This window comes from Channa argus, chromosome 14, assembly GCF_033026475.1.
Source record: "Channa argus isolate prfri chromosome 14, Channa argus male v1.0, whole genome shotgun sequence".
NCBI classification, from domain to species: Eukaryota; Metazoa; Chordata; class Actinopteri; order Anabantiformes; family Channidae; genus Channa; species Channa argus.
Genome location: NC_090210.1, coordinates 20,812,072 through 20,836,326, shown reverse-complemented (window position 1 = coordinate 20,836,326; position 24,255 = coordinate 20,812,072). Strand labels below are relative to the sequence as shown.

At 39.9% G+C, this 24,255-nt stretch overlaps 1 protein-coding gene across 3 annotated transcripts in view; it reads right to left on the bottom strand.

The window, feature by feature from the left end:
• lig1 (ligase I, DNA, ATP-dependent) overlaps window positions 1–24,255 on the bottom strand; it is a 46,871-nt gene that overhangs the window by 5,736 nt on the left and 16,880 nt on the right. For 2 of the 3 annotated variants that reach the window (XM_067474577.1, XM_067474578.1), the window contains 12 exons: window positions 23,999–24,075; window positions 23,724–23,815; window positions 21,542–21,641; window positions 21,257–21,342; window positions 20,122–20,237; window positions 17,806–17,901; window positions 13,837–13,947; window positions 11,468–11,539; window positions 9,488–9,632; window positions 8,775–8,857; window positions 8,038–8,190; window positions 3,986–4,039 (listed from right to left, as the gene is read on the bottom strand). In XM_067474577.1, coding sequence (XP_067330678.1) covers window positions 3,986–4,039; window positions 8,038–8,190; window positions 8,775–8,857; window positions 9,488–9,632; window positions 11,468–11,539; window positions 13,837–13,947; window positions 17,806–17,901; window positions 20,122–20,237; window positions 21,257–21,342; window positions 21,542–21,641; window positions 23,724–23,815; window positions 23,999–24,075 — 1,185 coding nt within the window. The remainder of the gene's footprint in view (window positions 1–3,985; window positions 4,040–8,037; window positions 8,191–8,774; window positions 8,858–9,487; window positions 9,633–11,467; window positions 11,540–13,836; window positions 13,948–17,805; window positions 17,902–20,121; window positions 20,238–21,256; window positions 21,343–21,541; window positions 21,642–23,723; window positions 23,816–23,998; window positions 24,076–24,255) is intronic. The other variant, XM_067474579.1, reaches the window with a different exon arrangement.

Here is a 24,255-nt window from a genome sequence, read left to right as displayed (position 1 = left end):
CAAAAGAATTATAAATTTGTAGTAATTTGTAATTAAAATGGCCCCCTACAGTATTTGCATTGTTATTAGTGCTGAAGAGAAGGGCATTTGATATTATGTATAATTAACAACAAACATGTTAGATTGACAGTCCAGAGTGAGTTGATTTGTGATTGTGGCAACAAAACTCCCAATTACGAGTAACTGGTTGAAGTGGGTTCTAAAACAATACCACAGCGGATCATTGTCCGTATGTTGATTTGCCACAGTTTTAAAGCCGGGTGCCCTTCCTGACGCAACCCTCCCCGATTCCTACCGGTTTTGGACCGGCACGGCACAGCTGGGGAGGGGAATGGGCTGCTAGGGGTTCAGTGTCTTACCCAGAGACACTTCGACATGTAGCCATAACGGGGGATCGAACCACTGACCACGACTGCCTTTACCCACTGATCTACAGCCGGCCCCAATTGACTTGGCACAAGGATTAATATGTGGAAACTGGTGTTTGACGGCACGGCATGAAGTCAACCTGTACGGACAGCCTCCGAGAAAAGTACCTTTAATCACAAAACCAAAAATCAAACGTGCAGTTTGTAACATTTTAAAATATTCTTTTAGCAGCAATATCCCTTAAAACCTAAAGTGGAGAACTGCTGTTGACACTAGGGAAAAGCACAGAATGGCACTGGCAGTAGTATAGGAATATTCACTACTGAAGGTTGTTTGAGATAGACCCTCCCTTCCAACCAATGTGAGAATTAACATTTTCTGCTTGATTGGAAATTTGTGCAGTTTTGTTGATTACGCAAACGCTTTTCAAAAAAGCTGTGATGCATGTTGTAATGTTTTTCACGATGTTTTAAATTGCAAGGTCACACAGAATTCACGGGGGAATAGTTGAATTAACTGTTGTGATCGTGCAAATTCCTGGGAGGGACAGACTAATACCTGAAGGGCTGCTCAAAAGAAGGGACAGGAAAAGCCGGGATGAGCAGAGTGGGTTAGTTTTGAGTTTCACTCGAGCATCAGTTGCATACTGTAGCTTTAAAGAAGGCTCGATGAACATCTATAGCAGATGATCTTTGAGCAGATGAAAGGCAAAATCAATTTGTTTGGATCAGCCGGAAACCTCACATGATCTCACTAACTTGTACAGACTTTTGTTGCAGTTGAGTTTAAAACACGGCCCTTTCCAGTTTTAATGAAACACTTTTACAATAAATGAGATTATTTAAAAGGTTTAATGTTTGTAATATTCACCAGGGGTTTTCATTTATCAAAAACCCTATTTGAGAATTTCAGTAAGTTCTGGACCTCATTTCTCTCAACTAGAGTAACACTGTGCTCACACTGCAAGTCAAAACGCCAGATAGTGTACTTGGTGAAAATCATAAAAAGGCGCACAGGCGTCAAACAACAATCTCCTGTACAGTGTCGTGGGTGCAGAAAGTTTCCTGGGCAATGAGGCATTATTGCTGACATTTTAAACATGCTCTTTTGGCTTTACCTCAAAATAAATTGGTTCCCAGAACTCCACTCTTTACTTGAGAGTGCATGTCACCATCAACCAATCTTTTAAACTGGGGTGCCATTGAAGCAGCTACCAATAATATTTTTTTACCACTGATCCATTTTCTGACAATCTCTGATATTGTTTTGTTTATATATTCATGCCATTTTTTTTTTAAACAGCAGAAGACTAAATAAAAAGCTAGTTAACATTTATATTTTGGAGCCTGGTACCATTACTTGTTTGGCATTAAAAAGAAAAACATTTCTAACAATTAATAATCAAAACAGCTGCGGGTTCATTTTCTTTTTATTGAAAAACCATCTAATTGTTTCATCTCTTGTGTAGGAACAGCCTCATGCCACCACAAACACAAGAGAGACCCCCATCAGTCCTACACTGGAGGCTATGCAGATTTTAAATTGAGGAAAAAAAAAAAAAAAAAAAAGTGGAGCAGCACTTTAGGATCTGAACTGGCCAGTATCCACTGTTCAAGTATGAGAATCACAATCTGGACAGAAAAGAACGCATCAGTGTGTCCCTCATTACAGCACAGCACCTCGCCACCCAGAGGAGTACGAACAGAGCCAAAAGTCTCCCTGTCTGGAGACACATCGGCCTGCAGCACTGCAACCAAAGCAACACGGTTCGCCTTAATTCACCATCCATCACTTTCAGATAGAGGGCTTCATTACAAAGCACTACAGTATGGGCTGTATTGGTCTGGGGAAAAAAAAAAAAAAGGCTACACCGCATTCTCAATCACTGTTTCCCTGGGATTCTGCACAGTGCAGCAGTTTGCACCACTAAACCTTTAACCTTTAAAATACTACTTCAAGATCCTTTTACTCCAGAACACCAGTGCATACTAGGTTTATACAGTCGGTATTATCTCTCAATTAGCCAACTTTCTAAGCAGATGACTGCATTTTAAACCGCCTCTGTTCTTATTTCTGTAAAAGGTCTAAATTTAGCTAATAAAGTCAACAGAGTACTCAAATGAATTCGGGCTCTCACAACAGCTATCATTTTCAGAGAGCCGCTGTCAGTTTCTTCTAATGCCGCTGCTCTAGAACGAACCTCTTCAAATGCAAATTGAAAAATCCCCAACGTCAGAGCCTGCCTGCACAGCTACTGCAAATGAACAGAGGTAGTTCACGATCTCTGCTCAATATATCCTTTTACAAAGTTTCCACATGTGCAAGCCAACATATGTATTTTAAAACAAAGTTACCTATGTGTCTAAAATAGATGATTTAATAGGCGGCACATGGCAGGTTCAGAACAGCAAAAAAAAAAAAAAAAAAAAAAAAAAATGCAGGGGTTAAAGATCCCTGACCAGCAGTACCAGTCTGCACGACTACAGTATCACAAGAGCCTGATTAAAAAATCCAAATTAAAAAAAACATTTCTGTGTTTAAACGCGACGTCCCCATTTCTGTTTGTGTACAGTTTGTTTTTTTGTTTTTTTAAGGGCACAGATAATACAGACATGTTTAGGCAGTGGAGCATGTGGCGTGCGTGCGTGCACATGACTTTTCAGTGTGTGGTCGCAGGATTTTCCAGTGTTCAGAGCAGACTGGCAACAAACTTGCTAAGATTTTTTTTCAGGGAAATTTCTCTCTTGTGGCTGTGACTCCTATACCTGCAACGGTGGAACTTCTCTAAGCATTAACCAGAGGAGCTACGCGTAGGAACGCAAATGTCAGAATCAACTGGTCCAGACATTACCCAGACTTTATCCTGCAAGCCACCTCTGGGTGATCCAACAGAGCCTGTGTGTGGACAGAGCAGACTTCATCTGGAGCAAGTGAGTGAGAGTTACTGACAACAGATCTATCATAACTGGCACTGCTTCATTTTATTTTTTTTCCCTCCGTCATTTTATTTTTTCCTTCTGATGTGCTGTAAAGAAAAAATCGTGATCGCCGCAGCATATTGTGTGTGTGATGTAATGCCTACGGATTTCTCTCTCTGAACACTGGAGTTCATACTGTATATGAAACGCTATGTGTGTGTGTGTGTGTGTGTGTGTGTGTGTGGGATGGGGTGGTTCAAATACAGTCAGCTGCCAGAAAGAAACATAAATAATCAAACACATTATGTTATATATCACAACTCTGAGTCAGAACATGGTCCACGTTATCCAATAATCGCAATATGACTTTTTGATAGCCATAGTGAGTATCGTTGAATATATCTGCACGCTGAACATCTTATTTTGGTCCTCCATTACAACTGAAAAGCTGGAATGATTTAAGACTTACATAAAGAATGATTATTGCGACATGAAAAGGGCCAAAGACCTCTGCCACACTACGTTTGATCAGCTTGAAATATTAATTTCATTCTATTTAAGGACATGCAGTTGCAGAATGTAAAAAAGTCCAGGTCACATTTTTTTTTTTAAAAGGTGGCATCAATGCTTGAAAAGAAGTGTTGAGTTGTGATTTTTACTAAGCAAGTAGGATCAACAGTCGTGTCGTGCCATTTTACCTTTAGGAACTTATAATGCTGCTCCAGATCTTCATCCTTGAAGCCTGTCCCGATCTGAAAGAGACAGAAGCAGATGAGGAAACACACACACTCGGATACACACATAACACGTATTCTCTCATGACGAGAAAGCAGACGTTTGGCAGCGAGCAGAAGAACACAGAACGGCAAAAAAATCCCTCCCTACCCCACGAGTGCCTTGTCTTCCCGCTTTGCCTGAAGCATCGAGTCACCTGTTAAAAGACCTAAAACCCGCTGACACGCGAGAATCACCCGAGAGGCTGATAAACACAGAAAGGGAAGAAAAAAGCTGATGCCCTATATCATGCAAATGTAACTCACTGAACTGTTCTAAAGGGTTCTGCAGGTGTCCAAATGAAGCTTTATGTTCTTACGCTGCCTTCACCAAAAGAACGTTTAAAGACTTTCATTTAACTTTTGAACCTCTATCACAAGACAAAACTTCTACTAATCCAACTTGTTGGAAAAAACTGAAGTTGATTTACAAAAGCATTTAGCTGCAGCCTTTTCATGAGGCCTGGTACTGAGCCTCTACAAAAGGCCTTACAGGGCCTCCACAGGGGTTACAGCACTGAGTCTTCTTGGGTAAGTCTCTACAGGCTTCTTTCACCAGCATTTGAGCCATTTAGCCGAGCCTTCCTGACATCCTCTCAAGCTTTGTCAGATTTAGATCCACGTCTTCAGGTCTCTCCACAGACTGTCTATAGGATTTCAAGTCTGGGTCGAAGTCTTCTCTTGAAGCCACCCCAAGCAACCCCCTGGGCAGGGTTTTTGCTTCAGGTCCCTATCATACAGAACAGTGAACAGCCTCCTAAGTCACAGTTTAGGCCTCTGGAGCAGGTTTATCTTTATTGATTTTTCTGTATTGTGTTACATTCATCCCTCTCTCAATTCTGACCAGTCTAACTGTCCATTCTGCAAAGATGAAAAGATGCTGCAACTGCCACATTTTACTTTAGGCATGAAGGCTGCTAAGAGAATAGCAGTGCCTGATCTTGCGCGTTGGCAAATTCAGTGAAATATTTTTTAGAAGCTGTAGAATTTAGTACTTTTGCCCTGATATTACTAAGGATATCTACAGAGTTTCTTGGACTTTCTGAAGTGCTGTACATCCAATCGTGTCACTTTGCCACAGATGTCAGGAATGACAAAAAAAAAAGAAAGAAAAAAAAGGACACACACAAGGGAGTGTGAGTCTAAAGAGTTTTGTTATTGATTTCAGTTTTCGGATTTTTATATATATATGCACAAAGTAATATAAACAGGCAAAATGCCAAGTACATTAACTTAAAAATAAATCTACAACACAAACTGTGCAACTCCAAATACACTGTAGGTTCGACAGCAATCTACAAGAATTTTCATCTTGGTTTTATTCATGTTCCTCTTACTTTTCATGGGGGACGTATGCATGGACTTTACTGCAGTGATACTACTGGATGTGTTAAGGACACATGTCTCACTCAAGGACATTTCAGCAAGACACATAGCTGAGATTACTTTGGGGAAATGGACACGTGGGTTAAATTCCTCTTTGAGTTACAGTAGAGCCTCGCAAACTGAGGGTTTCTGAAGTTTACAGCGTCAAGGACAATAAGATTAGTTTTAAGGACTTTTGTTTTACCGCTAGCATTTAAGAGGGAAAAAGAGAAAGAAGGATGATATAGATTATGTAGAAAAAAAATGGACGCTTCTTGGCGAATTTAGGGAGTTCAGAGAGCTGCCAAAACTTGGGCGACTTACATTAAATACTGACACAGGGACACAAATGAAGCTCCAAAGCCAAAAGCTGCTGCTGGTCTGTGAAGTCATTAATGTGAGCGTCACTAACAGTTTTCCTTCAAGTTGGTTTCACCTTCACCACTTCTGAAAGATTTCCAGAATGATGAATCTTCAACAGTATAAAAAAGTATGCAAAAGATTACGCGTGCTATGTGCCATAAACATATTCAGTCAGCCACTTAATTATGAAATATGCAGATTTGTTTTTCATTTCAATTCTTAATATTACAAAAATTGCTGTGCATGGGACCAGAATCCCATACAGTAGTACACCACGGTGTGTGAGATCTGAGCTGAAGTTAAACTCAATACCTGTGTCCACATTTCTCCATTCTGCAGGTCAAGTGGCAGTTTTTGGAGATATAGACCTTAAACTTTAAAAAATGCAGACGATTAAGAAAAAAAACTTGGTAACAATTAGATGAAAACTGAACGACACTCGTACACTGGAACTTTAAGCAAAGAATCAATCAATATTATAAAAAAACACAGGAGTTTTTCTTTTGCAAGTGGTGTCTTCAGTTGTGTAATTTAAACTTACATCAAGCCTAACTTATCCAAAATGGTAATCTCATGTGTGAAAACATTCTCCAGTGACCTTTTAAAGCGAAGGACAAAAAAGAAAAAAAAGAAAAAAAGGTACATGGTAATCTAAAGACCAATTTAACCTCTGTCAACTCCAGTGATGCTGCTCAGCAGAGTGCTGCACCAGTAAGTAGGTTCCCAAGTATGAACGTGTGCAAGTACGTAAAAGTAAAGTGAGTGGTGCTGGTAGGGGGAGGGGAAAATCCCCCGCAAAATCCCTTTTCCATGGATAAAAACATAAAAGTGGCAGAAGGGGGTGAAAAAAATGGAGATGAAAGGTTTTGCAGGTCAGAGGGGAGACAGAATGTATGTTCTGGTTAAACCATATTGAATTGTTCATGCTCTCATTATCTCAGACATGCACATACAGACACACACACACACACACACACACACACACACACACTCAAGCAGTCACGCATGCTTCAGTACTTGATTACTAATATCCTATGATGCATCCAGTCACACCTCCGCATACACTTGTAGACATAAAGATTTTCCGCCAACTCAGACTCGAGGGGGAAAGTGACAGCTCAAAACCACGAGCACACAACCTTAGAGACACCGCGCACCGAAAAAAGTAGTACACATCCACATACAGAATACACTCTGCACGTAAACACACACGGCAGATGTACACAAGTAACACACCTCATTAACAGTACATTGCAACTTAATACAACATTCTAAAATATGTATCATACAAAAGGGTGTTATAAAGTCATCTTGGAGCTGCATATTAGTCACTATTATTCATTCCTCCCAAAGGTTACAACTTTACAGCATGTACGCACATTCAATCCCCAGTGTAAAAATGATTTATGTAGAATAATATCCTGAACTGAAGGATTAGACTGATGGATATTTGAAATCTTTATTTGGTCATTCGTGTAAGTGTTAATCTACATATATATTCTTTGTTGATGCAGCTACATAAAGATACACCTTCAAACAAAAGCTACAGTACTAGTGATAGAGTCTTAACAACACTCTCTAGTTCCTTCTTTAGTTCAATTGTTCCAAAGTGTGCGCATTCAATGAAAAAGTGTTTTTGTAGCACAACACTGGCTGTGCAGCTGATTTTGGCACATCGATCACATAAGGTGACGGCTGTGGCCACTCTTCTGAATTTTTGATTTTGGAGGAAGAAATAACGTAGTTTAATACATTTCATAACTCACTGTGCGAGTACTTTTGACAAAGAAACTGTTTTGGGTCAACATCTTCCTATGAAATAATAAGTAGATGGAGCGTCATTAATTTGGTTCTCTTGATATCGCATGTCGTGTGCTGTGAAAATCGAGCACGCGCACATCGCAGTGACGGTACTGAAACGATATATCGTGCAGCCCTACTCTGAACTGTCACTCAATGACACATGCCAGTGTCAATGCAAGCTAATGAGCTATTAAAACAACAAAGGCCTACACGTCAGGTTTGCACCAGACATCATCAAGTTATGTTTCAAAAACCAAAACATCACATGTCCATTTAGGTCCTCGAATGTGTGACTTGAGCCGTTGATCTTCGACTTTCTACGTTTACTGTTTGTGTTCAATAAAGACATGAAAGATCATAACCATTTGTGTTTGTTGACATTTGTGACTCCGATGAGGATCAGATCACATTTCATGACCAATTAAATTTCCACTCCTAACACACACCTTACAAACAGACTGGAACTCCTCATTTTCATCATCATAGCAGGCCAGCAAGAAACCCCCGTAGGTGCCAGTCCTCTTGCCTTTCCCCAGGTAGGCACCGATTACACACAGGTCCACTGTGTCACCTACTCCATCCAGGTAGTCCTTCTTCAACTGGGGGAAGACAGGATGTACGGTATTAGTGATGAAATGCATTATGGCACAACACAGAATAAAAAGAAAAAGAAACTGATGATAGATAGTTTCGGGGATAAATTAGAAAAATCCAACTCATTATTTAAAAACATCTGATGTGGCTCCCAAAAGGTACCAATACTCTGTGCACATTAAAATGCCGGAGGGCACAATTAAATGTCATTCATCAACAACGTGAACTGTCTGAGGTCTCAACTGGCGCCTCAAGATGCTTGGCAAGCTAATAGTGTTAAAAATGTTCTAGTCCTCCAGAAATGTTAAATCAGTTTGGGTGAAAATGTTTAAACCAGTGATTGTGAGATGTGTGGGAAGTGTTACACTATTACTGTTCTGGCACTTGCTCTCTCTCGTTATCAGTAGTAGACACTTCTTACACTTTAGTTTTATGTAGATGAAACTCCACCACCACAAAGCTGCTGTTCAAATGATTCTATATTTAAAAAATACAATAATTTTAAGTGCTTGTGTCACAAAGGAACAGTGTTTAAAGTGCAATTGTGCATCACATATGTTAGGCACACTATGCACCACATAACACTCACCTTCAGCCAGTTATGAGAGCGCTTGGCAATTTCATAGGTGGCGTCCTTCTCTAGAGTTTTCACCATCAGCCCCTCACAGGAGTCTACACACACACACACACACACACACACACACACACACATTAATACACCAAAACACGATTCTAGTTGTGCAGAAAGGAAATGAAGAGATTATCTTTCAGATACGTGGGAGGTCTTTGTCTCCTTCTGAGAAACATGCATCCACAAAGAGAGGTTCAGGACACCAAGAGACAGTAGACAAGGACACACACTTAGAACTCATATATCCGCAATACACATAGGGAAACATATTGTGATGTTCTGTTGTATATCGAATTATAAGCACAAGAAAACTAAATTACACAACTCACAGGCTCTGTGTGCACAAACTCACAGACCGACACACACACACACTGCCCCAAAAAGCAGACAGCAAGCAGGGGAACAAGTACACAACGGCTACACACACACCACTTACACAATTTACACTTGAAGGCAGGAGGCAAAGGAACAAATGAAATGAAATTCTCATGCAACACACCCACACACAAATAGGTTCAAGACGCACAGGGACAGCAGGCAAGGAAACAAGTACACAGTTAGTACATACTCGAAAAGTTCAAGACACAAAAACAAGAAGCAAAAGGCAAACAAGTAAGAAAGTCAGTCTCCATCTCCCTCACACACACACTAATAAACACACACACACACACCTCGGACAGACTGCTCCAGGAACTCTGCGATGGTGTCGGTATTGTTGGAGTTGATGGATCGGGCAAACACAAACTCTCCCTCCACCTCTGAGAAGCTTTCTTTCAGCAGAGCCCGACGCCGACACAACGGCTGTCGCACCAGGGACTACACACACACACACACACACACACACAAACACAACACATTGTTACAAATGGCAAAAATGTGCGTCATTACAACCGTTTCCTCTTCATAGCTTGGAACCTTGCAATGACAAGGATGAAATGCCATCTCAAATAGCTACCTACAAACACACAAAATGCACAGTCTCAGAGATACACAGTCACAACAGCTTTGGACACACATACAAACTCCCACACACATGTACGGTCTCAAAGATGCCTTTGTAACACACACACACACACAAACAAAAAAAAAACCTCACAAAGACTAAAGCACGTTTTTAATTTCCTACCAAAGTTTTTTAAGCATATGTGCATTAAAATGGATTTAAATGGCACGAACTCCCCCCAAATGTAAATTTTTCGAAAAAAGAAAGCACCTACATACAGTGCTCATGAAAGAATTAACCATGAGAACATTAAAAGCTTTCTTTTTCTTATTTGATTTCCTGGAATATAGGTGCAGTAGTGACATATTGCTATAATATTAATCAACCAGAACGCCTCAAAAAAGACAAATAAATAAACGAATTCATTAAATAATTGATGTGACTATGCTTGTTTAAGGGGGGCTGGTGAGAGATCGTATACTTTTTTGATCATCATCACCCTTGGCCAAAGCCAAGAATGTGTCCTAAAGTCTCGAATCCAAATTTCTGAGTGCAACCCGAACCCACTAAGGATGTTTTTTGACTTAAACTGAATTTAGGGAGCATTTTAAAATTATTCTGAGTGGTAAAAAAAAAAAGTGGTAAAAGGTGGAGTAGCCAGGAGAGGCCAATCCAAAGAGCCAGTGTAGTAAAACTAATGCTTTTTCTGGAGAGCCGATATGAATCACTCCTGGGAAATAAATGGAATATTTCCACATTTACATATACCGTGGCACTACGGACACCTGAATTGTCTAAATTTGCCATCAAAAAAATGGTGCAATGTGTTGTAAACTTCTCAGGTCATTAAACATCCCCAAAAATAAAGGGCACGACCTTCATGTTCTCCGGAGGGGCTACTGAAACTCCTGCTCGTCGGCCTTACAGGAAAGCAATAATATTAGCAGTGATAAATAGTGGATTGCATAGGGAATTGGGCATCCCCAATTTGTACAAACAAGAAATAAACAATTAGAATTAATGAAGGAATAAACAGGAAAAAGGGCAAAAGTCCACCCCACCATAAAAAAACTAAACAAACCAACATACAAACCATGTCTGTACAGAGACAAATTAATTCATAAAATTTACATAAATGCCAAATTAGGTAGGATGCAGCAATGAAACGGCACAACTTAAGAGTCAATTGTGCTCTTTTAATTATGTAATTTGGTTTCTGTTCACTTGGGAAAACTCACTGGATTAGTTGATGGAAATATTTGCATTTTCTTTAATGGACTTTTAGGAAATTTCCTTTAAAAGAAAAAGTGCATCATTTAAATTCAAACAAATCCACTCAATCCCACACTCAGTCACAATTACCACCCACAGCACACACACACACACACACACACACACACAATGCCTGACGCACACTGTCTGTACGGCACCGACTCTTGCACACACAGGCTCGGAGACAGTCTCAGACAGACGCACACACTCAGACACACTCCACTGGAATTACAATGAGCGTTAAAATCATTATCTAGTTACGGCCTCCAATAGCACCATCATTGGCATTCAGGGATGTTACTGGCATCTCGGCGGGGCGACGAGCATGTGGGCACGCTCGCAAACAATAAACACGCACACACAAGCTGGCCCTAAATGATGACAGGCGTGTTCAGAAACACCTCTGGGTAATATTTTCCTCATCGCCGGGTCTTACCTCGCCGTTGAGGTAGAGGAGGTCAAAGGCGTACACGCACACTTGGACTTTGATCTCAGAGGCATCCACATCCTGCGGGGAAGCATCAACACACATACATACATTTAAATATTTTCCCCTTGACAAAAATATGCAAATAGACGCAGCTTATTCACAAATTGCTACAGCCAACCTTGGGACTTGTTACAAAGAGCTCTTTGATTTCCCTCCTGTTGATCTTGAAAGTTAACCACCATCCCCCGCCTTCCCATCTCCTGTCTACCTTTTCACAGCATTGCACCTACTTGTTGTGTTCATCCACCAATTCTAGTGTATTACTTCCTGCTCCTTGACTCACTTCACTAACTTCTTCTATTTTTCCATCTCCCACTCCCACCTCTGCAGCATTTCTTCCTGTTTATTCTGCCCTTGTTTACTCCAGTCAGTCTCTACACTCTCCAGCTTGCCCTATTAGTGTTTCCACTGTGGCCTTGATGCAAAAGTTCATGACTTAACTGCACTGAAGCAAACTTCGTAGAAACCGGTTGCAGCTATTTGTCAATCTATTACTACGTCATTCCCTCCAAACTAATTGTTAAACATTAGTCATTTACTAAATCATCATAAAAACCTGGAGGTACCTTGTGGAGTTTTTGACCAGTAGTTCTTATTAGTAACTGATACACTGATAAATGTCATGATGCATAACAGTGGACTGATTTGCTTTTTACAAAGAGGTGCTAAAACATAGACATAGAGGTAAACACATGTAGATATAATCCGTGTTGGTGAGTAGTGAAGTAGAAAAATAACTGCTATTTTAAATACAATGTGCAGTAGCTTGCAGTTAGATTAACGACATTAATTATTTTGAGTTTTGGGTAAATAATTAAAGGAATGTACAAACAAATTAGGGCTACGACACTGAGATAAAAAAAAACAAAAAACACACAATTTAGCATTTCTTTCCCATTGAATGCCTTTCGTGCGTTGATTTGGCATGAGTTTTTACGCGGCATACCCGTCCTGCCACAACCCCTCCCATTTTTTAATCTAGGCTCAGGACCGGAACTAGGGTAGACTGTGTTGGGTGGGCGGGGCCACACCTGGCGGGGCGGGATTTGATCCCACATCCTTCTGCATCCCACCTCCACGCTCTACCCATTGAGTCACCAGGCCATCAAACTTAACTACCAGTAGTTTAAAAATTATTATTATTATTATTATTATTATTTGAAATAATTTATTTGTATATGTAGATACGTTTCAGATTACCAATATTAAGACCATCTGCTGGAATGTTTGTGCTGGAGTTAGCCAACATCATTTATCAAAATATCACTGCTGTACCATTTTTTGTTTTTAAGCATATTATTTTGTGTAATGTTATAAAATATTTTGTTTGCATTATTATTATTATTATTATTATTATTATTACTAGGAGTTAGTTATATTACTCTTCCCTCTGAATGTGTAATGTTTTAGCAAGGTAGTTTTACTTTGTCCTTTTATTTAGTGTTGCACAAATCTCCATTAGGTTTGAGGATACAAAACCCCGGTAGTTCTCCAGCTCACCAGTGGTAAAGGGATGTAACCAGAACGGCTAAACTAAACTGCAGCATTTACAATAAAACCTCTGTAGCCTTCAACCCTCAACGATTTCTCTCCTGACTTATTCCTCTTGCTCTACATTTTCCTTTTCACTCCGTCATTACTTCCATGTCTGCTCATTAATGGCGTTCAATTAGTCCATATTGGATTTCATCTCATCTGAAAATATTTTATTTCAGGAAAAAAAGTTGAGATGTTGTTACGCCAGAAGGGCAGTGCAATCAGTTTGTGCATCAAACTGTCATTACAAATAATCATAATTTCATAGTGGTGGTAACAATATCCAGCAAAAAAATAAAAGTCATCAGAATAATCATTTTCAGGCATTTTCATTATCATGTTCTTCATATTTGCACCCTCACGTCTCCTTTCCTAATTTACAAGAATGGCATCACAAAAAGACAGGGTAAAGGGAGCAGTTGTACTCTAATGTGATTGGTGTGGTGGAAAGAGGCCATTATTCTGATCAAAACTGAAAAAACACCTTGCTGACATTTGCAATCTCACACACACCTCCTCGCTCCTCGATCCATTTGACTCGTCTGTCTCGTACTTATCAATCTCCCCCTCTTTCTGTCTGCTTTTTCTCCGTCCATCTCCCTCAGTCTGCCGGATCATTTCACTCTATTATCTAGCACTCCTCTTCCTACAGGTCCTCATCTCCGTCTTGTTTTCTCTCTTCAACCTTTTCACTTCCATCTCTTCTCTCATCATCTCCCCCTATCTACCTTTACCCCCCACCCCCCAAGAAATCTTATTTCATTCCTTTCCACCTATACCTTTCTCTTGCGGGTGGTGAGGACCTGGAAAGGCTGGATCTGTTTCTTCTCACGATCCCAGGCAACTGCCTCTGAGTCCAGGACGCAGGATACCACGGAGTCCTTCTTTACCTGTGAGAGAAACAGACACAGCGAAAGAGAATTAGATAAGACATAATGAGATTGTGCTCAGAGGGAGAGGAGGGAGATATGGAGGACTTTTTAAGATAAAAAAAGCAGATAACATTATTTGCCTGCATATAAGCAACATCTGCTGTAGCAAAGAAATTACTACAGGTTCACAGAAGTAAATGCAACAAACTTAAAACATACAAACTCAGTTGGAGGCTCAACTTGGAGAGCACATATATGGTAAAGACCAGCTGCCCTCAATTCCTTGTCAAATGCTTTGGAAGTTAGCACATTAACATTTTTAGCTGAGCTGCATTTACCGAATCTCTTTGACACAACAAGCTACCATACGTATCTTTCTTCCTTGTTGACGTAGAGCCACAAAGATTCTTCAAACGTTAAAATCTAGAGACTAGAGAAATTAAGGAAGAAGTAAGGGAAGGAGACGCATTAGGTTTAATCGGTTGTTTGGAAACATTCTAACATATGAAGCATAACCAGTTATCCTCATAAGGTCATTAGGCCAAGTAATGCACTAATTAGCAATTCATGTATTTATATTAATATTAATGTGTTAATGCATTAATATTAATTCATAATTTAAAGCATTATGGCACTATGCTAGCTTTGGGAAAATGAGTTTCCCCCTCATTAACATGCAAAATAATGCAGCAAGGTGCTGTAAAATCTAATCAGACCATCTCCTCTATGCAGGCAGCGTGTGTTGGTGTGAAGTTTCACTCTGGCACTGTTCATTTATTGTATTCACAAGAGTGTTTTGACACATGGATGCTGCCATGACAACATAATGTCAGAGCAGAGGATACAAATTTTTATTTAAGCTATTTCTTTGATCAATTGTCTGCCAAATTAATGATCAGTAATAGAGTACTACGATAAAAGCTTCATTTACACAACTGATGTGCTGTTTTCCCAGAACAAGTAAATCAAATGTCATTTACATAAAACACAAGAAAATAATTCCAAGAACAAAAACCTATCACTTCTGCATCGTTAGTGTAGCATTTAAATTAAGCACGACCACCCTAACTTTTCATTGTGCTTATTTCTTTTTCCATCTAAAACCAATTCAGTTTAGGCAGAGAACTCAGGAAAAAAAAAAAAAAAAAAAAAGGGGAGAAACAGTTTTGAGAATGAGATGTGTTGAAAACAGTATGAAAGACAAATGGTGAGGAAGGTAGAGAGGAAAAACAGAAAAGGGTAGAGGAGACAGGAGCATCAACCGACGAAGAGTCGGAGTGGATTCGTAGGAAGGTAGAGGGAGAGGAGAAGGGTATAAGAGGCAGAGAGACAGACCAAAAGGGTGAACTGAAAAAAGATGAAAAGAACGACATGGATGAGTAAGACAAGAGTAGAGAAAAGAGGAAGAGGTGAAAAAAAAAATAGAACTTAGTAGTGAGGGAACAAACGGGTTTTCATCAAGGAGTAATGAAGATAAAAGGAGAGGAGTGATTAGACAGAGAGCTATGAGAAAGAGACAAGTGGACGAAGGGAGCAATGAGGTGAGAGTAAGAGACAAAGAGCAATGTAGCTTTAAAAGTTATGAAAAGAAAATGATGAAAGTCAGTAAGAGAAACATGAGAGGGCAGGTGAAATGTGAAATAATGAGTTATAGGTGTGTAAGACAGAAAGAAAAAATAGAGAAAATTTAATGAATGGGGTATTTAGCATTTAAAAGTACACTCTAGTGCGTAGTGCATGTGGCAGCATGTACTGAGGACAGTTGAGGCAAACATCTTTCTACCTTTAACATTTACCACATAATTCCAGATCTTGTTGAGTGGACACATTTTCCCCAGACAGTGGTGACACTGATAAAGATAACTCAAATCAGTCACATTTCCTATAGCTGCTTCACAGTAAAAGTTTCCTGCCAGTTTGATGTTGGGAAGGGTTGGGTTTTTGTGTTTTTGTTTTTTTGGGAACATGCTTTAATGGAACATAAGACAGTTATGTAGACAGACATGTGGACAGATGACAGAAATAAAAGGCAAGATAGAAAAAAAAACTCAAGCTCCAGACTGGATGTTGTAAATTAAACTACTTCCACCACCGTGGAAATGTTCAGTTTTTGGTAACCATAATTTAACACAGCACTAATCAAGATGTAAAAGCAACAAAGCTGATATCTGAAAGATATAACACATAGAAGAACAGATGTGAAGCTTTAGTTAGAATCCACAAGCTCCGAATTAATAACAGGCTGCTCTCTCCAATGCCTAGCACAAGCCCTTCAAACGTTCAGCGATTGTAACAAGATGTGCCTTTAGTTTGAGTGTGGAGATTGCCCCCCGCCCTGCGTAACAGACGCAGGATGCGAAGGCACAGTAGCGGAGTAAACCAAAAAAAATGTGGCCTATTTCAACAACCATGTCAACTGCTTGCATGTTGGTTGCTTTGCTCTAAGATGCTCCAACAGTAGAAACCTCCCAATCAGCACATTACTTCATTCTCCTTTTCATCTTTCCTTGCAGTCATTTGGAAAATGACTAAAGGGATGACCAGACAGCTCAGTGTGACTATTTGCAAATCTAATATTTGATATAATTCATGCCATCCTTGAACAGACCCTTTCCAGTGGGATCCGTCCTTCCTGAAAACGTGATTCAGAGCCTGATCTGAATATGATGCAAGCCAGCTGAAAACATTTAAGTACAACACTGTGATGAATCATTTCTGGAAAATTGCAAAGATTGTGTGATGACTGAAAACAACCCGTAACACTATTCCCTTCTGGTGTGTTTGTTGGCTCGGAGAAACTCGTACACTAAGTAGTAGCGAGTGTGAATTCCACAAAGAATACTTTAGTTGTAGGTTTGACCTGGAAAAATGGTAAAATGATTTCTAATCATAACGTGAAACCGGCTGCTCAAAACCTCAGCGGTTTCTTCACTCCATTTGTTCAAAACATAATTCATCTAAATGATCACAACATGGGGTGACTCTAGCTTTTTGTAACCACTGAGGTATCGGCTTATTTCCTGAATTAGTTTTGAGAAAACAAACAAATGGCAGTCCAGTAAGTGCAGGAGAGGAGCACCTGGCCCATCTAAGCAATTCAATTTAATAACCATCTCTTAATAAACTCTAGCGAGGGGATTATCCCTTGACTACTACTACTGAGAAGCCATTGGATTCAATAACCTGTCCTGATTAGTACAAACCAGGTGGGAATTTCTGTCATACGATTAAAGATTCAATTAAAATTTTGAGTTTGGCAAAGTCCTAAAAAACAACAGCAGAGCCTAAAAAAAAAAAGAAGGCAGCAAACTGATGTAGCTTTATTAGGTGCAGTTCCTTAGCAGAAAAGCAGAAAAACATACTCAGCAGGCGATGAGGTAGTGAGCGCGCTCAGATAACCCCAGGCCAACTGCCAAAGCTTCAGGTACCGGTGATCTCTTCCTCTCTCCCCATGCGAGCAGATTCTCGCTAATTTGGCAAGCCAACCCACAGCTGCAACTTTCATTTAAACGCTGCAGTTTGCAGTTGACACATATTGGAGGGATGGAGTTTTATAAAAGGCTGATTTCAAATTCCCATCCTCAGTAGGTACTGCTCCGAATACAAAAACAAAGAAATGTCAAAATAAAGGGGGGGGGACAAAACACAATAAAGGGTTAACAAGTAAAGAGGTTCAAACTGAGATAGAGAGGGGCAGGCAGTGGGCACATGGAAACCAGACAGATGAGCGATAAAGCAGTAAAATGAAAGAGAGTGAGAGAGATAAAAGTGTGCAGTTGTTATCCACACTTCTGTAAAAGCCCTCATTTGACAATCACAGCTCACACAAGACTCTTCTCTCTCCCAGGGGCTGAGCAGCAGCTCCGTGAGTTTTACCTTGGGAATGCGAGCGATGATATCAGGGTATTTGCTGGTGTTGTCTTCCTGGTTACGGCTAAATATTCGCACCTCGCCACTCTCCAAAATGTGAATCTGTGAGGAAACGTGCAGTATGATTTAAAAACTAAATTTTAATAAAAAAATAAAAAAAATAGTTAAGAACTTCATTTAAAATATTTACAATGTAATTATTACAGAATGACAGCAAGAACGCTCTGATTAAGCCTGACAGATAGACATGTGAATAATGACTATATTATTGTGAGGGAGTAAAACTCCTTCTGTACGTTCTGAGCCTAACTACTAACGTCACATTCCACACACACGTACAAATAGGATGATATGATTTGGGAAAAGGCTCCTAAGCAGGTGGTGACCATCAATTGTTGCTTTGTAACAGTTACTAGCTAGCCTGACGTTGTACCGATCAATTTAGTAAAAATTAACTTGCAAAATGCCAAAAAGGCTACAGAATACAACTTTCTCTAAAGATGATTTCAGTAGAAAAACAAAGCCAACCCGTCTTATTGTGAATAGGTGCTGTCCAAGGCTCTTGTGAAGTTAAACTCGCTTCTAAAAGTGTGTTTGCATGCATTTAAGTAACCAAACTCTAGTGCAAGCTAATTTTTTAACATGTCATGCAAAAGGAAGGCTGGTTTTCATAATCACACTAGGGGATTAGGTAGACGTGCATGTAAATACACTTGTTTGAGCACACGTCGCCCTTCTAATCAGAGAATGTCAACAATTTCTATTTGATTAATACGTTTTGCAGCATTTCACTTATTTCCAGTGATGACTAATGACTTATACCTGTGCAGAGGGCTGTGCAGAGCCTGGGGAGCATAGCAGATGGACTTTGAGTCTCATGCTAGCAGTAGCCTAAAACCGCTCTTCTCTGATTGGACAGAAAAAAAAAAGGTTTTGAAGCAAATTCAGCAGCACTGGGATCAGTGGAGATCTGTGAATCTGACTTCACAGGCCGCCTCAACCATCTTCATCTTGTGGTCCGTCTCTGCTCTCACTTACCTTGACTTTTCTTTTCTTTAATCTATATTCTAAATGTCCACTGTAATGTACTGTCTTTCCAAACATCCATCCATACATTATCTGCAACCACTTATCCTGTTCGGGGGGGTTGGATCCTAACTCAGCTGTCATAGGGGGAGAGGCAGGGTACACCCTGGACAGGCTGCAGGCGGCTAGGGATTCAAACTGGGGACCTACTAGCTATAAGGTGCCAGCGGTAACCACACCACCATTGTGCTGCTCACAATATTTTCGTGACATGAGTATGTCACTTTACACATAAGTGCTGTAAGTATATTCTATTTTAGGCTGCATTTACAAAGTAATATTCGAGCGAGGACAACTAATGACTTCTGCTAATGTAAACTTCATTTGTTGTGTTTTTTTCAGTTGATCTATGAGCATAGTCTCCAATTAGCAAGAAATACAACCACACTCGCTTGCTTGACTGATTACAAAGGAAACATATTTCCATTAATTCATACAGTTATTTGGACTAATCAAATGCCACACGTACACTTTTCTAATGGATATTTACCTAATTTGAACAAAGACACATTTATATACAAGATCCTGCACAAAAACACACGTGCGCGCACGCACATACACACCCAGTGGGCAGTGGGAGTTGTTTAACTGAGAGGTGTGCCGTGAGTCCCTCTGCTGGCTGTTTGAGGTAAACTCCACTGCAGTGAGACCGAAGAGGGGAAGGGAGAGAAAACTGAGAGAAAGGAAGGAGGACGTCATAGTGTTTGCTCTGACTCCAGCCTCTCCCTCCGTTTCCAGTTCCCTCTCCCTGCTCATCTCTCTTCTTCTCAATTCAACTCAGTTCAAAGGCACTTTATTGGCATGACTGTCCAAAATTAACAATACAGCTGGAGGGGTTTACATTACAATCTCTCTCTTGCTGTGTCTCTCTCTTGAAATTTTCTCGTTCCCACTGCTGACTCCCGTTGTGTCTCAGTGTTCATCTCCCACTCCTCTTATTTGTCTGGCCTCACTGCACCCCCCCCCCCCCCTCCCCCCCCCCCCCCCCCCCCCTCCCCTTCCGTCTGGTCCATAGTGGCAGAAGTAGCTTGCTCTGGTTAAGGGCGTACGGCAAAAGCAGCACGGTTGTTTATCTTAGAAGAATTAGCAGTTTTGCGAACATACATGCAACCACACACATAGACACCCTGCAGGAACAACAGCACGTGTTGTCAAATGAACACGGAGAGAGTCACAGAGCAGCAATACCTGATATTTTAAGAAAAAAAAACAGAAAAATTCGCTGCACATACACACCTGAGCACGCTCGCCGTCGTACTTATACTCGCAGGTGAACGCGGCCTCGTCAAATTTCTTCATTACCTCACCGACACCCTTGGTGGGATGAGCCAACATGGGTCTGAGAGGTACACCTGGGAGAAGAAGGGAGGCAAGAGTCTTTGAGGAAGTAAGCAGCAGAATGCAGCAGGACACCAAGAAACCAGTATAAGAATTAAAGTCATATTACAGTCGCATTTTCCTGGAATTAAAAATAGCTGAAAAGCTAAGTGTGAGTTAGCCCAGAGCAGGCTCCGTTCATTTGCCACTTTCTGGTGAATGTGGTGAGAAGAAAGGGTGGGGCTGCTAACAGGTCTTTGGGTTACAGAGGCAAATCTAGCATCCTTTTGCAGAGGAGGGGGAAAAAACAAATTAAAAAACACAGACAGAAGCTGTGAGTGAGATTAGCTACAATGACACATTCCCACATGACACATCAGCATCACAACCACAACTGTTTCCGTGCAAATGAAAAAAAAAGAAAGAAAGAAAAAAGAAAGAAAGAAAAATAAACACACAGCTGAAATTTGTTGTTTGCGTTCCCATTTGGCCCTAATATGAAAGTTCTCTGACTAACATCCCCTTGGGCAGCACGGCTAAGTTGGGCTTCAACTGCAGCAGAGGAGGGATAGAATGAAATACACCAAACAATTTCCTTTAATTGCAGCTTACAAAGCACGGAGCCAGTTGTGATGGGACACTAATATTTTTGTCCAAACTGGCTGGTGCCATCCAAACAGTCACTAGCTCCTTTAACTATCGTGAATTTTAGAACAGAGCAGCCATGTGAATAACGATTGTTTGCCTGCCAAAATAGCAGCTAGATTTGTCTAACTGACCATCATCGGCCAATTTAGTTTCCCAATTTAGTAGCGTTCAGATGGTGGCTGGTATAAATTTCCTACCTTGGTGCCAAGGCTCCGTATCACAAATAGCTTGACAACAGCAAAATTGGAAGTTAATCCTTAGTTTATTGGTATATTTCTGTATATCTCTCTATGATATATGACTCGACTAAAATAACTGACTCGTCTTCACTAAAACATCAATAAAACCCACAGTAGTCGCTATTATGGATTAAAATAACCTTTTTGCCCCCTGGATGGCTGCTTACCTGGAGTGAGCTTGCAGTGATTGGGTAGCTGGTCTATGCCCTCCTTTAGCAGAACAGGGATGAGGACGTCGTAATTGGGCATCTCACTGAACAAAAGAGCACGGGGATTAAGTGAGAGTTGAAGTAGAGACTCTTGAAAGAAAAACAAAAAGGGAAACCAAAAACACTGTCCAAAATGAAAGTAAGCATAATAAGTGAGAGGGGATGAGGGACAGGGCTTAAGAGGGATGAGGCACTGTAGTGACTGCAAAGTGAAAAAAGAGGGTTTGTTTAGGCTTCAGTTACCAGTAAGTCTGTTTGAGAATGAGACTCTTCTCTTCGATCCAGGCCCGCCTGCTCTCAGCACTCATCCCCTTCCCTGCGTCGATCACAGCAGGGGGGATACCTACAAGGAAGGTGGAGGGGGGGGGGAATGCATTTCAAACAGATCCGTGTAACGGTTTGAACATTTATATGACCCAACACTTGTTGGATAAAAGTTCAGAGGCACTTCAAAGGCCAGGAAATAGACAGAGCAATTTCTGTGCGTAGCTGCAGATCAGTGTTTTCGACAATACTTGATATACTCAACTTACAGCTGTAATTTCAGCCCTATGTAGTTAAAATATTGGATGGGGCAAAGAATTTTACTATTAGAAATGATGATATATCTAAATATTAAATAAAAAAATGTAGTAATTGGCTTTGGCCCTACAAAGACTATGGTTATAAACAGTTAAATATAAACAAAATGTACAAACACACACACACACACACCACACACCACAAATCAATGCAGATTTCCCGACCGAACCTCTTCTCTAATTGACTCCTATTAAAGCGTACCTTCAGTCGAGAAGAAGGCACGAATACTAATCAGTCAGGAGTGAATGTACTTAATTTGGAGCAGGTCAGATCGGAGCTGAAAGCATGTGGGGAGAGAGAGAGATAGGTGGCCAAATCTCCAAACCAGAAGTAATGAATTCAGCACTGCACAGGTGACAAGATGTGTGAAGATGTGTCGATTTCATACGCACATAATTACCATCTTTGTTAACGTTATGCATTTGTTATTTGCAAGCTCATGGGGAACATATTTCTTCATATTTGTTTGGTTAACACATTTAATGTAAAAAGTTTAATTCCTGACAGTTTGAAAACTAAAAAAAAAAAAAAAAAAAAAAAGCCAATTTTAACTGTTTAATTAAGTGTTCTTTAAATAAAACTTATTATTAAGTGTTCTAACACGCCACACTCCTTTCCTTTTATGATTTTTTTTAATTTTTATTTTATATCAGATATCTCCATCACACAGCAAGTACAGGACCTTCTCATTAATACATTGAAAAGAAAAGTCTGCAGTCTTTAATTTAAATAAGGAACCTCGCCAGGTTTTCCCCAGTTATGAACTCATGTTGAAAAATGATAACATTTTGAATTTTGTCCGCACCATCACATACACCGTAAACACACACACACACACATATATATATATATATACATATATATATACATATACATACATATATATATATATATACATATATATATATATATATATACATATATATATATACATATATATATATATATATATATACATATATATATACATATATATATATATACATACATATATATATATATACATATATATATATATACACATATATATACACATATATATATACACATATATATATACATATATATATAAAATAAATATTTTATCTGTTGACCGACTTTAAAAGACCAGCTCCTATACAAGTTAAATTTGACTTTTACATTACATGTTAAATTACATTTAAGACTAATGACTGAAAAATATACACAAAAGTAAAAATATTCTTATTCCAAATAAACACACTAATTTAGAGTTTAAAATTAAAGGCAAGGGTAAATGACAATATTGGAGGCGTGTGATTCTATCATGTTGGTCGTCTTTGACCACATTGAGTAATTGTTACTCTTGAGCCACTTGCCGATAAAGGCAGGCTGGCTAGCAATACCTTAGTGTAACTATGCAGGGCATACCAGAAATCTTTCCAATTTTAATTTTTCTTTTTCAGTCTGGCAGACTAGAGAAATTCTTGCAGCGATTTGACAAAAAATTATTTAAAGACTAATACAATATGTATTTAAAACATTTTTTGGGCACTTTTATGGGCCTATAGTCCGGCCGTAGCTCAGTTGGTAAGGCAGTCGTCCACGAACCACAGGGTCAGTGGTGCGACTACCACCCCATTCTGGCTACTTGTGGAAGCCACCAACATCGATGTGTGACACCAACAGTGTCTGTGAATGGGTGAATGAGAAGCAACATTGTAAAGCGCTTTGGATAAAAGCGCTATATAAGTGGCCGTTTAAAACATTTACCAAGTTTTAAAAGGCAAACACAAATGATAAAGCATGCAAAGCGGGTTCATTGTAAACAATGGCATTTGATCACTCTTAAGTTTTTAAAACTACATTTAAAAGTCAAAACTACCTTGTCCGGGAGGAGTCAAGCACACAGCTTGGCTTAGTGCAGATAGGACACTCTGCTCAGCCAGGCCAATCCTCAGTTTCCCTGCCAGGGACCTGTCAAAAGCACAAGATCAACAGGAGTCAGTGTTGAAAAGTGCTGCACAAGTAAAGAGTAACGGTAACTTCTGTGTGTGCACATACATGCATATGTGCCTGTGATGGGACAGACAGAGAATCACACGCAGAAACAAACGGCGGCGTCTGTCCGTGTTTAAGAGAGAGAGAGTTTCATTTTACCTGACTATGTAGCGGGCTTCGGAAAAGCGGCATGCCACAAAGAGGCCTTTGATGATGTCGATTTTCTTATTCATGGCCTGAGGCAGCGGGGAAGAAATTGAGATTCACAGAAGAAGAGCAAGTAGAGACAGAATGCAAAAAGACTGGGGTCACCAGCAAGTACAAACTTCATGTTCAATCCACGGTATTACAAAGAGGAAAAAAAAAAAACCACAACACCAATGGTAATCCAAAAAATGAACTAATTGCTTGAGAGA